Consider the following 15,806-nt stretch of genomic DNA (forward strand, 5'->3'; position numbering starts at 1 on the left):
TGCTGTTAATTAGGTAGGTTTATTACATGAGACACCATCTTGGACTAGATTTCCATACAGCGCAGCGAGCAGAAGGTGCCAACATTCAAGGAATATTTATGAGAAAAGAATAAAATTGAGAAAAACCCAGAGAGGAATGTAACTGTTTTCTGTGAATTAGGAAAATACAGCTCTTACTACGTTTCTGACACTGCACAGAGTCAGAGGTGATGGAGACCAAAGGCCGAGGTTCCCAACATGAGGGGGGGCCATCGAACCACCCCCAGCCACCACACTGAGATCACCCCAAGCAACACACACATTAAATTGTAACTGCTCCTGCCATTGACAGGGTTTAAATAGGCCATTCTCGGCTTTTGATTAATAAGACCCCACGGATTAAAGCCATTATACATCTTACTTTCAAAAAATTAAGTCATTTTAACGTCAAGAGGATTACAAACTCAAGAGGAAAGAAACTCTTTGCTCTCATTTTTAGGTCTTCAATCTTTTATAAAGTTTTTTTTTTTAACAATAAAAACTTTCCTCTTCAGGAGTGGTCTGTCTCGCCCAAGTGGGCCGAAGGTGCTGCTGAACACGCATTCTGACCGCGCGAGGGGGCGTGGCGTTACCATGAAGGCGGCCGAGCTCAGTCGGCAGTGCACGGGGCAGGACGAAGTGGGTTTGCTGGCTGGGACTCACCACAGGCACTTGCTGTGGGAACCCATGCGTGGGCAACAGAGCTTGTCGTCCAGAGACAGCACTCTCGGGGCCGCGGGTGCCAGAGCTGTGCTGTGAGTAGGCTGACGGTGCTTCCTTCACGATCTAGAACCCGCCAGGCCCGTGGGAGAATTGCTCACAGGAAGAACTCGGTGGTCATTTCACTCCAAAACAACCATCTTCCAAATCAGCCTGGTTGTCCAACTTGTTTCCCTTAATGACCGAAATTTAAATCTGCTATCACCAGCCTTTCCTAAGAGTTACATATATATTGGAAGAAGAACGTCTCACGTCTTAATTTTTTTGTTTGTTTTCATCAATTCATGAATGAATTGAAAAAGTCAAGTCAAAATTTTTTAACTGGTCTTTTTTTTTTTAAACAAAAAATGTTATAATAGCATAAGCAAACTTGGAAAGGAAGAGATGAGCATAAACTGTTGATACAATGGAATGAAACCTCAGCTCACCACAGCTAGTGAGGAAACTGCAAACATTTAAGCTGCTAAGATTTTATTTCTCTTCGAAAAAAAACATTTTAGGAGGCTGCCTTTCCCCCTGAGTGAAAAGTGAGAAGCGCCCTAATAACTGGAACCTAAAGAAGACAAGAGAGCACGGTTTGTCCCACCGGGAAATACCCACCCCCTTTCTCTTCTCTGCATTGATCCCCCATCCTCTCGGAGTGTTACGGAAACTCCAAGAGCAAGAGAATCCACCAGCGTCCACCAGCAAGCCGCACAGGGCGCCAGAGACATTAGTAGGTATTCGGGCTCACCCGCAACATGTAAAACTCATCTTGAATAAAATACATGAAATTAAAGAGGGGGGGAAGGCTTCGGAAACCCATACACCGCCTTACATGGCAGGTTTCAAAAGTCCTCACAATGTCTTACGGGTCAAAGTCCATTCCTGGGCTTGATCTCTACGCAGGGAAAAGAACAACTAGAAACAAGGTGAAGGATAACTCTGGAATCCCGTTCCTGACCTGCTCGTACCTATTCGTTCTACCGTCATCACCTCCCCTCCCAGAGAACCAGATGGTCTCCTAGTCCATGTTTGCATAGTATTAATAACATTGTCTGCACTTGAACTTCTATCTCCTCGCTCACAGCCAGGTTGCTGGAGACCGCTGGTCCCATCTGACATATTCAAAATCAACACACAAGCGTCTGTGGTCCAAAGACTGGGTCCCGTCCAGCAGCAAGCTGCTCGCGTTATTTAGAAACCCTCCTTCTTTCCAAGGTTTAGGCAGTTTTGTCTGCGGTTTCATATTTTGCTTTTTCTATCATGCAGCGACGAATTATGTTGTCGAAACTTCCCAGGTAAAACAAAGACAGCATACGGAAAAGGCCCATGGTGACCACCTGGAAGATAAAGACAGACCCATGAACTCAACCAACAGCACAGTACAACAGCATGTTTCAAGAGCGTGCAGGAAATGCTGCTAATAAATAGTTTCTGACCCACGTCTTCTAACCTGCGGCAAGGAGAAGGATGATGAAAACTTGGTTAGTGTCAATAAAACACCGAGGACAGGAGCTGTTTGCTCTGCATCACCGGACACGCAGTGCCNATATTTTGCTTTTTCTATCATGCAGCGACGAATTATGTTGTCGAAACTTCCCAGGTAAAACAAAGACAGCATACGGAAAAGGCCCATGGTGACCACCTGGAAGATAAAGACAGACCCATGAACTCAACCAACAGCACAGTACAACAGCATGTTTCAAGAGCGTGCAGGAAATGCCGCTAATAAATAGTTTCTGACCCACGTCTTCTAACCTGCGGCAAGGAGAAGGATGATGAAAACTCGGTTAGTGTCAATAAAACACCGAGGGCAGGAGCTGTTTGCTCTGCATCACCGGACACGCAGTGCCTGCCAGACAGGTAAGGACAGAACACAGGCCCGTTTCATGTATTCAAATTAAACAAAGAAAAACAGGCATTGCTAGCAGCCTCGGGGTGCTAAAGCTCGGGAAAAATCTGCTCCAGCATCACGAACAACCAGACTACAATCGGGGCTTACTTGCCTTAACAGTCACGGTCTGATCGCAAAGTCAGACCCTAGGCCAGGTGCCTGAGAGCAGGTTTGGGCCCGCCCTCCAGGAGGTTAGTCCTGAATCGGAGAGACAACCAACTGGAGAAAGACCTTTAAAGTTTCAGGGTCAAGATGGCAAATAACCATCTCTGCTCACTTTCACTTTTTCCACTAAGACTCACTACTATCGCCTCTAAGGGGGATTCTCGAACAGCATAAAACTACAGAAAAACATCTTCAAATAAGTGTGCAAGGTCTCAAAAACTTTGCCTGCTGCACACCTTTTCCCCTGAAAGCTACTAGGCATAAACAGCCAATGTGAGGGGGACAACCAAGAAAGGCAGTCACGTGACACGGGGGTCCCCGGGATGACCACACGTGGGGGGTAGGGGTGGCGCCAGCTGCGCCCAGGCATGCGGGCAGCCAGTCCTGGCGGCAGGTGCTAGGAGAAACACCTTCCGGAAGGTGACACTGGTAAGAGCATCTGACGTTTCTGATGGCAATGAAGACTGTAACCAGGAATAATCCACAGAAGTCACACATTAAAAAGGCCCACAGCAGTTTCAGGGAAAATACAAGAAAAAGAAATGAATGATGTGTATGTTACACGGCATTTAAACGTCATTTTTTAAAGATTTTCTTTATTTATCTTAGAGGGGAAGGAGAGAGTGAGAGAGAGAGACAGACAGAAATATCAATGTATGGTTGCCTCTTGTGCGTCCCCCACCAGGAACCGGGAACTGGCCCGCAACCCAGGCCTGTGCCCTGACTGGGAATCAAACCGTGATCCTGTGGTTCGCAGGCCCGCGCTCAATCCACTGAGCTACACCAGCCAGGGCTAAACGTCGTTTTTTAAATGACGATCCTAATGCAGATGTAACCTAAAGCTCAGTATCACTACAAAGGGAGGGTGAGGAGGGAGAAGGGGTGGGTGTGAGTGTGGGGAGGGGGCCTGGGAGTCAGTGCCCGATCTCACAGGGAGCGGCCGAGTGCAAGCGGCTGTTCCGTGTGTAACCGAGACGCACGGAGGTCACTCTCCACATGTCCGGCCGACAGGACGGCGTGCGACTGCTTCTCAGAAGGTGAAATGGGGGATGAGGGGCCGCTGCTTCTCCTAGCCTCGGAAACCTCTGTGCTGCTCTGATGTGTGCACAAGGCTGACTTTGAGAAATGTAAAAACCGGAGGGAAGCTGGCCACAGGCACAACCAGGGAGATGGTGGAGAAAGCAGGGACTGAGAGGGAGGGCTAACATGTCACAGAGTGCCTGCCTCTGAGAGGGAATGGCGGCATCGTGGGTATGTTACAGAGAAGAGGGCGGAAAACCGACAGCTAAGGCATTCAGACATTCCGTCTGGACGTGGTCTACGGCACCTAATTCAGTGCTTGGGCAGCCCCGGCCCAGGCAGCCTTCCCCCGTGTCCTGGCCCCAACCCACCTTGCACCACCGGAGGCCTTGTCTCTTGAGAGCAGCCCCTGTAGTGTAACTCATTATCTCACACCGTGTTAGTGCCACCCCATTGGTCTGGGGGCCCCTGGAGTTTACAGCTGATGCTCCAGAAGCAAACAGGGCCCCCAGGCTCCTTGAGGAGCAGTTAACTGTTTGTGTCCCGAATGAACTGCAGGCATCCCTCAGGGGGGGAAGCCTTCTTCCCCGCCCTGAGCTCCCTGGGTGAAATCCTCACCCTGCTTCCCAGTGACTTGTCCCCGGGAGAGGTGGGGAGAAAGTTGCTGCTTGAATGAGAATTTTTCACATGCTCAGATCAAGCTGCCAAGTCTTCCTTTATTTAGCCTTTTCTCGTGGAGGTTTAATGAGAGGCGCTGTCTGTCGTCTGTCCGTCTGTCTGCTGGCCTAGGCACTGCTTACCTGCTGGAGCCCTTCAGTGATGGAAGTGACAGGAGCCATCCCACAGGTAAGGGACGAGAGCATGTACCCGTCTGAGCCAATGGAACTGTTAAAGTTCCCTTGCTAAAAGGAAAGAAGAGAAAAGAAAGAAGAAACAGGAGTTACAGGGAAAGGAATCAACATGTCAGGAACAGGGAACTGTGTCCGTTGACCCAGGGTGGGATGGGAGGCTGACAAAGCACAGCTCAGTACGACCATGGCCTTGGCAGAGGGGCTGATGGCTAGATGGGAGGTTCCCAAAACATGGGCCAGTCTGAGGAACCTGGGTGTCCACGCGGACAAAATGATCGTCATCATAACACGAAAGCATTTGTGGACTTTTTGACCGAGTGACATTTGCAAAATGCTAGCTCCTTAGCACAAATCACAATAGTGGCACCTCTTCACCGCTACACACACCCCCGCGGTGATAACTATACGAAGAAGACAGAAATTCTGAAAGACCTTGTAACATTTTAAAATTTGTCAGTTTTGCTTTAAAATGCCCTTGATAAGGCGGTGAAATGGATTGTTTTATTAAATCCCAACCACGGAGGACATGTCTTCTTGGAAGTGAACGCCCCTCTCCCCACGGCTTAAGTCGTGAAACCTGCTGCTCTGCTCGGGGAACGCCACTTTAACTGCAAGAACCACGGGCAGACAACCTAGGGTTCCGCACCCTCCGTGTTTGGGGAAAAACGCGGTATCTTTTATGGAAAATTAATGAAATGTCCTGTCGTGTTAAGAAAAATCGGCAGTGTTTATGGCCAGTGTTGAATTCTGAGCTTTCCACGCGACTGTCAGCTTCCCACTAGATGAAGACTTTTTATAAGAGCAGCAGCCACATTAATAAATGCAAGCTTTTGGATAACTCGGTGAACCCATATTTTCCGAATGACTAATGCATGCCGTTACAAAATCATGAATGGGTCCAAAACATTCAAAGTGCAAAGACCAATGGATTTTCCTGCCACAGAGAACAAAAAGTTCATTAACCGAGTTTCTACCAACACACTGCAACTGATCTTGAAGAAACTAGTCTTCATCCAGCGTGGGTTTCCAACCAGAAAAGCATGTCCGTGGTGATCTGAAAACTTTGTGAAATACCCTTCCCTCACACAAGTATGTGTCTATGTAAGGCCAGGTTTTCTCTGTACCCTTCATTCAAAACCACATGTGACAACAGAATGAATATGTTCTCAGAAGCGGCTCGGAGAACCCAGCTGCCTTCCAGGAACACACACAGTGAGGCGACCACTGCCGTGTAAAACTAAGCCTCTCCTTCCACCAAAGGTTTGTTTTGAGAAATGATTATGGTTGTAAAAATGTTACATTAAAATGTAGCGGGTTTGTTACTGTTCGTTTAAATGGGACTCATAAATGTTTGGAAAGTTACACAGTTTCCACTTGTAATAGGGCAAAGACAACCCACGTAAGCCAAAGTTCTCCGGGGTTGTCCACCCTGGAGGGTACAAAGTGGTCAGGAGGGGAAGGAGCACGACCACCACCAGCCTGAATGAGTCCTGCTGCCCCACAAAGAGACGTTTCAGATCATTGAAAACAGACTATTTGCTGTGACCCGAGATAAGCAGCAAACACAAAAAGTCCACCCCATCCACGGTGCCCTTTCCACGCCTTCGCCCACAGCAGGGCAAAGTCCTCCCCGTGTCTGCGTGCATTTTCGCAGAGCTGGAGACGTCTCGTATTCTGCTCAGGTCGGCCTCGGGCACAGTGTCCCGACACCTCTCGTTCCAGGGGTCCTCGGATTTCCTAAGTTCGGCCTTAGGTTTCCAGACACGCCCCATCCCTGGCTATTTTTTCTGTGTGTGGGTTAACAGGAATGTTGTCCAAAGCCTCGGGCACGTGTATTGTTCTACAAAACAGCACGTGGTTTCTGAAGATAACCTTCTTGATTCCACATAAACTCCGTAGCCCAGAAGCACAGGATCTGGGTTGACGGTGGGAGGGCCCAGAGGGTTGGCTGCACTTTCTCGTGAGTGAACATTTGGGAAAATGATTCTGGAAAGGAGGGAGGTGAAAGAAAAACCCACGAGTCTGGCAAGGTACCTAAAATGATATAAAACTGAAACTACTGTGGGAAAGGGAAAAGGAGGCAGCAGGCAGCATGGAGTACACAGAGCGTTTCATTGACATGTCAGTCTCCTTTTCTCCCCAAAGAACCAGTGTTCTCACACCCACACCAGTCAATCTGTTCCTAAGGTCAGGATACACTACAGGGCCCAGCAGAAGAGACTCCTGCGTGAGTGTGACTGGCAGGGTCATAATATGGGTGTAATAACTGATAGTGGTAATTTGGACGTTTCACCTGAAACGTCACGCGGTGTGCTTGAGTGTGCTCTCGTTATGTTCCAGAATCACATGCTTATGATTCTGTCATACAAGATTCTGCAATAAAACAGGGGCCTTATTGGTGCCGGACCCTGTAGAATTCATTTCCCCAAAGCCTGCTAATTAACATGGAATCAGTAACTTTTCTCGGGGAAGAAAAGCACAGTCTCATACTAGATGTGATGAAGTTGACCAAAAGTGTACAGTAAATTTTTTTTGAAATAGGCCTGGGGACAAATACCTTTTCGGAAGTACAGAACTACAGCTATTACTAAAGAAAACCAGGACTGACTTACTATGGCATCTTTGACGATCTGCTTGGCCACTTGCTCTGGTGTGCAGATGGACGTGGTCTCTGAAATAAGGCGGGTTTCCAAAGGCTAAAGTGGAGAATGGACACAGCAACACCATTATACGAAAAGAAAATCAATAAAATTCTTACAGCCCTCCCCGCCCCTCCCATCCCCCCTGGTTTAGAAATAAGTTCAATTTTCTACCTTTGAGTAGGTTCCTATTTTGGGAATTAGGTCCATCTGGATTCTCCATCAGTTCCTACCTGGTCACTGTACAAACTTCAGCCCAGAACCTGAACCCAGACAGAGGCCCTGGCCACTCTCTGTAGGACGTGGGGTCTCGGCTCCCAACAAGGACCATCAGAGCGTGAACGAGAACACACCACTGGTAGGAGAGACCAGTAACCACCCCTCCTGAATCCTCGCTGCTGACCAGACCCTGACCGGTGGGGTTCCCGCAGAGCTGAGACTGGGAGCCCTGAGCAAGTCTGCTCATAGGCCTGCATCTCTGTGGTCACCGTTCTCCAGGCCAGCGGAGGACTGACACCTGGGCAGAGCAGAGGGCCCAAGCAGGGACAGCCACAGCGCCATTCCACACTGCAGCTGTTTCTTAGAAGGCCCCGAGGAGACTGTAAGTTAAAGTACGGAGTGCCAGGTCCCTCCTGTGTCTATGTGCTTGGTACTGGGTCGGGGCGGGAGAACCCCAAACCCTAGCCTTTGGTTAACTCTGCTGTCACAAAAAGCTTCTGTGAATGTGTAACTGGCAGTACTCTCTTGTCTTTGAACACTTCTGCGTTAATGCATATTATAGCTGCCTGTGTGTTTACAATTTACCTCCTAAATTCTTTGTGGACAGTGTCTTTTTCTCCCCTGAATTTAAAAAAATCTTTGTGGTGATGCGCACGAACACTCAAAAATCCTTTAGAAGGGGATTTGTTAGAAGTTTCAAAATTGAAGCCTTAACTGAACAAAGCTGTAAATTTTATTTACTGTGCCGGCTGAAAAGAATTAAAATTAAAACCAGAATGTATCTTCTTAAAATAGGAAAGCAGAGCATTTCATTAAAGCCCAGTATTTCTTGCTAAACCTGAATTAGGAGAAAGGCCCTTTTGAAGGTGCCAGGATTCACTCTTCCAGACTGTGAGGCTGGTATAGCCACGAGGCACTAGACACACATTAGATTTAGAGGCACAATGGCGCCCCCTATGGGCACTACAGGCCAACGTAGGATTTGATTTTCCCTAAGAAGTCTGCCCAACATTTTAGTGGTGGGGAAAAAAACCCCAACTTAACATCAAAATCACATCTTCACAGGGAAATCACCACCCTTTGTCAGCGTTGGCTTCAAACTAAAAGACTGCTTCAAATGCTGCAAATCTGCTTAGCAGATTCCCTGCTTATTCTGAGACAGACATTTGGCTTAAATTTATTTCTTTGAAATGGCAGTAATTTTAAAGGAGGCAGAACTGGAGAGAAACGAATAGGAAAAAAGCTTCTAAATCATAAACATCTTTCTGCAACTACACGGCCTACGGAGCCCCAGTGGCCGTTTTTATGCGATGGGGATTGACACTAAGCCTCACTATGACGGAGAAGAAAACCAAGGGATGCCAGTTCAAGGTGGTAAGTTCTGATTGACTCCTTTCCTCCCCTCTGGGTTCACGTGCTCAGAGCAGCTCCCATGCAGCAGGGCACAGAGGAGGTTCCTCCGAACAAAACGCAAAGCTCTGCGTCCCGCTCAGGACCACAGGCAGCTGCTGTGTGCCTGCCCGTGTCCAGAGGCGACCCGCACCCTGGAGGAAATGGAGAGCCAGAGGATGGAGACCACCCGGGGGGCGGAGGTGCCATCAGAGAGCGATACAGAGCTACGGTCGGGGAAGCGACCTCTGCACAGAGATGGGAAGCACCAAGGGAGTGACCTATTCAAACATCCAGACGGGACAGCAAGAGTGAAGCCCGCGGGTGACGACAGCCCAAGGAGCTGGTGGAACTGAGCCCGAGGAGGAGGAGGAAACGCTGAAGGCAGGCGGGCGACTGCGGCCCAGACGCTGGGGACCTTATGCTAGGCCTTCGGACTCTGCTCCAGGCATGATGTCAACATGCTCTATTTAATTTTAACTTTGGGTAGGTAAAAATTAAATAAAGTTGAAAATCCAATTTCTCAACCCCACTCACCACACTCCTGGTGCTCCAGAACTGCCATGTGAAGGGAGTGAAACAGCACATTTTCACCATTCTAGAACATTCCATCACACTGCTGCCCAAGAGGTGTTCGGTCTTTTTTTTTTTACATCACAGGAGTGTTTTACACAGGGAACTGACAAGACCTGACTCAAGTTTTAAAAAGGCCGCCAATGACTCTATGAAGTACAGACCCCACGGCAGATGAATGGAAGCAGGCAGACCAGTTTGAAGCTAGTGAAGTAAGTGGAGGCAAAAATATCAGTGGCTGTCACTGCTAGAATGGTAGTGACGCATACAGTTAAAGATAAACAGGTCAGCCCTGGCTGGTGTGGCTCAGGGGACTGAGTGCCAGCCTGCAAACCAAAGAGTCGCTGGTTCGATTCCCAGTTAGGGCACATGCCTGGGTTGCAGGCCTGGTCCCCAGATGGGGGCGTGCAAGAGGCAGCCACACACTGATGTTTCTTTCTCTCTCNACTACAGGCCAACGTAGGATTTGATTTTCCCTAAGAAGTCTGCCCAACATTTTAGTGGTGGGGAAAAAAACCCCAACTTAACATCAAAATCACATCTTCACAGGGAAATCACCACCCTTTGTCAGCGTTGGCTTCAAACTAAAAGACTGCTTCAAATGCTGCAAATCTGCTTAGCAGATTCCCTGCTTATTCTGAGACAGACATTTGGCTTAAATTTATTTCTTTGAAATGGCAGTAATTTTAAAGGAGGCAGAACTGGAGAGAAACGAATAGGAAAAAAGCTTCTAAATCATAAACATCTTTCTGCAACTACACGGCCTACGGAGCCCCAGTGGCCGTTTTTATGCGATGGGGATTGACACTAAGCCTCACTATGACGGAGAAGAAAACCAAGGGACGCCAGTTCGAGGTGGTAAGTTCTGATTGACTCCTTTCCTCCCCACTGGGTTCACGTGCTCAGAGCAGCTCCCATGCAGCAGGGCACAGAGGAGGTTCCTCCGAACAAAACGCAAAGCTCTGCGTCCCGCTCAGGACCACGGGCAGCTGCTGTGTGCCTGGCCGTGTCCAGAGGCGACCCGCACCCTGGAGGAAATGGAGAGCCAGAGGATGGAGACCACCCGGGGGGCGGGGGTGCCATCAGAGAGCGATACAGAGCTACGGTCGGGGAAGCGACCTCTGCACAGAGATGGGAAGCACCAAGGGAGTGACCTATTCAAACATCCAGACGGGACAGCAAGAGTGAAGCCCGCGGGTGACGACAGCCCAGGGAGCTGGTGGAACTGAGCCCGAGGAGGAGGAGGAAACGCTGAAGGCAGGCGGGCGACTGCGGCCCAGACGCTGGGGACCTTATGCTAGGCCTTCGGACTCTGCTCCAGGCATGATGTCAACATGCTCTATTTAATTTTAACTTTGGGTAGGTAAAAATTAAATAAAGTCGAAAATCCAATTTCTCAACCCCACTCACCACACTCCTGGTGCTCCAGAACTGCCATGTGAAGGGAGTGAAACAGCACATTTTCACCATTCTAGAACATTCCCTCACACTGCTGCCCAAGAGGTGTTCGGTCTTTTTTTTTTTACATCACAGGAGTGTTTTACACAGGGAACTGACAAGACCTGACTCAAGTTTTAAAAAGGCCGCCAATGACTCTATGAAGTACAGACCCCACGGCAGATGAATGGAAGCAGGCAGACCAGTTTGAAGCTAGTGAAGTAAGTGGAGGCAAAAATATCAGTGGCTGTCACTGCTAGAATGGTAGTGACGCATACAGTTAAAGATAAACAGGTCAGCCCTGGCTGGTGTGGCTCAGGGGACTGAGTGCCAGCCTGCAAACCAAAGAGTCGCTGGTTCGATTACCAGTTAGGGCACATGCCTGGGTTGCAGGCCTGGTCCCCAGATGGGGGCGTGCAAGAGGCACAACCACACACTGATGTTTCTTTCTCTTTCTCCCTCCTTTCCCTCTCTCTAATAATAAATAAATAAAATCTTTAAAAACAAATAAATAAACAGGTCAAATTTGGGATATGTTCTGACAGGGGGCCCAGAGGAAGAATCCGGCTGGCTTCCGGTTCATAGCCTGTGCCACTGGGTGAGCGCTGGGAGCCAGGTAATGAGATGAAAATAACGAGGGAGACTGAGAGGGAATCAAAAGTCCGGTTTTGGAAACATTAGAGTCTGGGGTGCCCATTAGACCTCCACAGGGAGACAATGGAACAGCAACCAGGTTTTCAAGTTCAGGGGTGAGAATGCAGTTTCTAAAGAATACCATCTCATTAGTTAAAAATACAGGCTGCACGCTCCATCCTAAAGATATGGATACCCTGTTAATTCAACAAGGCCTAAACGACTATTAGCAAAACTCAAGGCCTTTGAAAATACAGCTGCATTCTCCAAGATGAACGTTTCAGAAAGTTCAGAGGCCTGTACTAGCACATTAATTGAAAGGCATTCAACTTTCTGACTGATGAAAGTGCCTCCACTGCTGGAGTGTGCAAGGAGAAAATCAGAAAAGAAGTTTGCGACATTAAAGACTTGAGTCAGGGCACAGAGGGGCACTTACCTTTGTCTTGTTTTCTTCTGCAAACCCAGGTGTGTCTGTGTCGGGCGGGTAGGCGACGGTGACGTAGACATTGTAGGGCTTCACCTGCATTTCAGAAACAACAGCTACACCTCAGTAAACAAGACACACCTGCGCGTCCGCCCCCCACCCCCCCCACCCCTGTCAGCCTGCGTGGGGTCCCAGGCAGGACCAGATGCTGCCTGCTGGTCTCCAAGGTGGCCCAGGCTGACAGGGGACCCCCAGGAGTGAAAGCACCACCCCCTGAGCCAGGAAAGGCCTCCCCAGGAAGCTCATTCAGAAATAAAGTCCAAGGCTCATCCTAACTTCCACTCCAGACGACAGCAGATCCTAACACAGATAGCCATTCACCCCTCCTGCTGGTGCCAGTGACAAAGAGACAGAGACAACACTAAAAGAGTCCCCTTGGCCACTCTGCCTGCTGCTCAGGCCCTGGGTTCAGGGCCTAGGCCTGCTGCTCCGCCAGCAGGCTGCAGACGTGTTCCCCTCACACCACTCTTGAATCTCTGGTTCCGTAGATTTCATCCACAAGGTGAGTTGAGGTCATTCAGACCCCTCCCCTCCCCCCTCATTTACATACAGAAACGCTGTCCAGGGGCTCCTCACAGCTCCCTCCCACCGGGGAGACTCACCTGGCCCCTCGGGCAGTATGGAAGAGCACCTTCTTAGGCACTCTTACCTCACTGCCCTGCTGCCTCCAAACTTCCCCCTCAAACACAGGCCCTCACCAATTCCAGAAGCTCCTCCTGATGGTCTGATGGGACATACCCTTTCCAAAGCCCTCTCAACCCAGATTCTTAGCAACTCTTCTGGTGGTGGTTCACCCCATCCAAACCTCTCCCATGACTTTCTCTGGCTTGGAAGTGGACAGGCAGCTGATGGTAGGTCTGGCCACTGGGGGTCTTACAGAGGCTGAACGAACACAGCAGGAACACCTAGGGCAGCAGCCTTGGAGCACCTCCTGGGGTCCCTTCCCATCACAGAGCCCTTTCTCCTCGGATCCCTCCACAGAGCTCGGTTCTGCAGCCTGTGAGCCATAAGGCCCCAGAGGACTGTGTGGACAGCAGGTCCCCTGGCAGCCACCAGGGCCATGAAAGAGCAGAGGGGACGTCTGTGTCGGCGGGGCCCCAGGACGCCCGGGGCACCCAGGGCATGGGAGCTCCCTCGGCACTGACCGGGCACGCAGCGTCAGAGCCCAGCTATGCCCACAAATGGCTCTGGATTCAGGCCAGGCGGGGAGGCTGATGAGCAAGCAGGTTCTCTTCCACTTGTTTTTGAGAAAGCAACTTTAAACACTGTCTCCCATGACCTTGCACACAGACCAGAGAACTCGAATGCGGGATATAAAACTGAAAGCAACACGTGGACAAACAAGACATGCAAAAACTCACCCAGACAACAGTATGGTGGTCACCAGAGGGAAGGGGTAGGAGTAGTAAAGGGTAAAGGGGTCAAATACACGGTGATGGGAGAAGAGTTGACTTTGGGTGGAAACACACACGGCAATACACAGATGATGTATCATAGAACTGTACACTTGAAACCTACGAAATTTTACTGACCAATGTCACCTCAATCATTATTTTTTTAGATTTTATTTGGTTACTTTTTTTTAGAGAGAGGGGAAAGGAGGGAGAAAGAGAGGAAGAGAAACATCAGTGTGTCAGAGGTACATCCATCGGTGGCCTCTCATATGCTCCCAACTGGGGACCTGGACCCCAACCCAGGCATGTGACCTGACTGGGAATCGAACCAGCAATCTTTCAGTTCGCAGGCCGGCCCTCAATCCACTCAAGCCAGGGCTCACCTCCATGAGGAAGTTTAATCAAGGAAAGCCAACAAGTGGCCATCAGACCCTGTAAAGCCCGATGCTGACAGCTCGGACATGCTGCCCAACAGTAAGGATTGCGGCCCATCAGCCAGCGGAAGACAGCATTTCAAAGCAGAGTTTCTCAAGTTTCTCAAACTCAGGGTTTTGGCTGAGCTTCCAAATAAGCAAAACAGGGTTTCAGAACAGCTTTCTCCTGGCGTGGGCACAGACGGTCAGGGCTGGGAGAGACCCGTCCAACCCCTTTTGGGATGCGGTATCCTGTCTATAGTCGGGAAGCCAAATGACTCTCTCAGCCTCTGCCTGGATTCCTCCCAGTGGCTAGTAAGCCAGCCATTTCATTCGTTCATCCAACAAACACATCCTGAATTATGGCTATGTGTTGTTGGTATTGTTCTAAGAAGAAAGCATATGGATGTGAGCAAAACAGACAGAAGAACCCTTGCTCTCATGGAGCTTACAATCTCCTGAAATTCTTGGTCAGATAATGTGCTAAATCTAAATACATTAAACTGTATCTATCCTCTCATTGACTAATCCCGCAACCCCAGCAGAAAAGGAAATGAAGTTAGTTTGGCTTCACTTGTCTGTGCTATGTCACTGCTGACTCCAGAAATCACCACTTGTCCTCCTAAGAATTTACAGCCAGGACTCTGCCAACTGGTTCCCTGCTCACCTCGCCACTGTCTGCTTCTCCTCCTTCTGCTCTCCCCCACCCTGTGCTTCCCGTTCTCCCTTCCGCCTGGGCTCAGCCTCAACAGAAAGACAACCACCTGCTCTGGAGCTGATTTACTGTCAGGATACTCCCACCTAAGGTGTGTTCCTCCTAATTCCACCCCAACAGAGACACGGGGGATGCAGAGAGGGTTGGAGGCGCTGCTGTGCGCCGACTTCCAGGCCACATGGGAAGAGATGGAGCCGGAGGGGGCAAGCAGGATCCTGACAAGGTTTTCTTTTACTTAGTCTCTGCTTTCCCCAAAAGTTAACTTTAAGAATCTTTAACTGATGTATTTGTACCTAAAAGACTGACTTTGTAGGAGGCAAACAAATGCAACAAAGCATTCTGTCCAAATTACTTGTTGTATGTACTACACCTCTAGGGTTTGACTTTAGTTTTGGAGCAAGGGGTGGGGTGGAGGGGGGGGACAGGAAGAATCAAGAGTTAAACCAAAAAGGATTCTCAAAAGCAGTTAGCATTTGAACAATTCTATCAGGTCTGTTCATTCACTGAAAACCCTACCACCCTGGCCAAAGAGCCTCAATTATGTAGGTTTTAAAAACACACCACCAGATGTTTTTAGGGAAATATTTGTTTTGATGCAAGTTCTATTATGAACAAACTAGATTTGGATTATTGAATTAATTTCCAAAAAAACCCTATTCTTCACAACATAGGTTTATTTTTTTGTGCATATGAGGACATTTTGAATAGAGTCCAAATACAGAAGGAAGTCGAGACCGGCAGGTCCAGGCCAGCTACCTGCAGGATACAGGTCACATTGGTCACAAAGAGGCTGCAGGGACTCCACAACAGCCACTTACATTCTTTTCCCTCTTCTTCACTAACATCTCCATTCTGTCTTAAGCAAAACCAGGCCACCCATGTTACATTCATTATACGCTTTGCCCTAAATTACTCAATCCTGAGGTGGCTCTGCAAGATAAGACATAGGGATGAAAAGCCCTTATGGGCACATCTGTCACTTCCAAAACACCACTTCCCCTACTAGGTTTCTAAGACCAAAGTCAAGGGCTAAGGCAACCAGCAGATGAGTGAGGCCACTTCTAACCTGAATTACAGAAGGTTCTCTGCTGGTCTGCTGGAGGACAGAGGCAGAAACGAAGCTCTAACGCCAGGGTTTTGTCACTGTTTGGGTCACAAAGTCACCACGGGGCTTTGAGCAACTCTATGAACTTGAAAACTCAGCTTTCTGACCTATAGGGTGGCATAACATAGTCTGCCTCAAGGATTTCACAAAACTGT

General features: G+C 49.0%; 1 protein-coding gene across 1 annotated transcript in view; it reads right to left on the minus strand.

Moving 5' to 3' along the window:
- Nucleotides 1-15,806, minus strand: part of KDSR (3-ketodihydrosphingosine reductase) — a 32,889-nt gene continuing 17,083 nt past the window's right edge. Inside the window, exons 7-10 of the mRNA XM_037035430.1 lie at nucleotides 11,977-12,060; nucleotides 7,263-7,346; nucleotides 4,600-4,701; nucleotides 1-2,060 (exon numbers count right to left, since the gene is read on the minus strand). Coding sequence (XP_036891325.1) covers nucleotides 1,941-2,060; nucleotides 4,600-4,701; nucleotides 7,263-7,346; nucleotides 11,977-12,060 — 390 coding nt within the window. The 3' untranslated portion in view covers nucleotides 1-1,940. The remainder of the gene's footprint in view (nucleotides 2,061-4,599; nucleotides 4,702-7,262; nucleotides 7,347-11,976; nucleotides 12,061-15,806) is intronic.

This window comes from Sturnira hondurensis, unplaced genomic scaffold (assembly GCF_014824575.4).
Source record: "Sturnira hondurensis isolate 20B ecotype Veracruz unplaced genomic scaffold, ASM1482457v3 Scaffold0001872, whole genome shotgun sequence".
NCBI classification, from domain to species: domain Eukaryota; kingdom Metazoa; phylum Chordata; class Mammalia; order Chiroptera; family Phyllostomidae; genus Sturnira; species Sturnira hondurensis.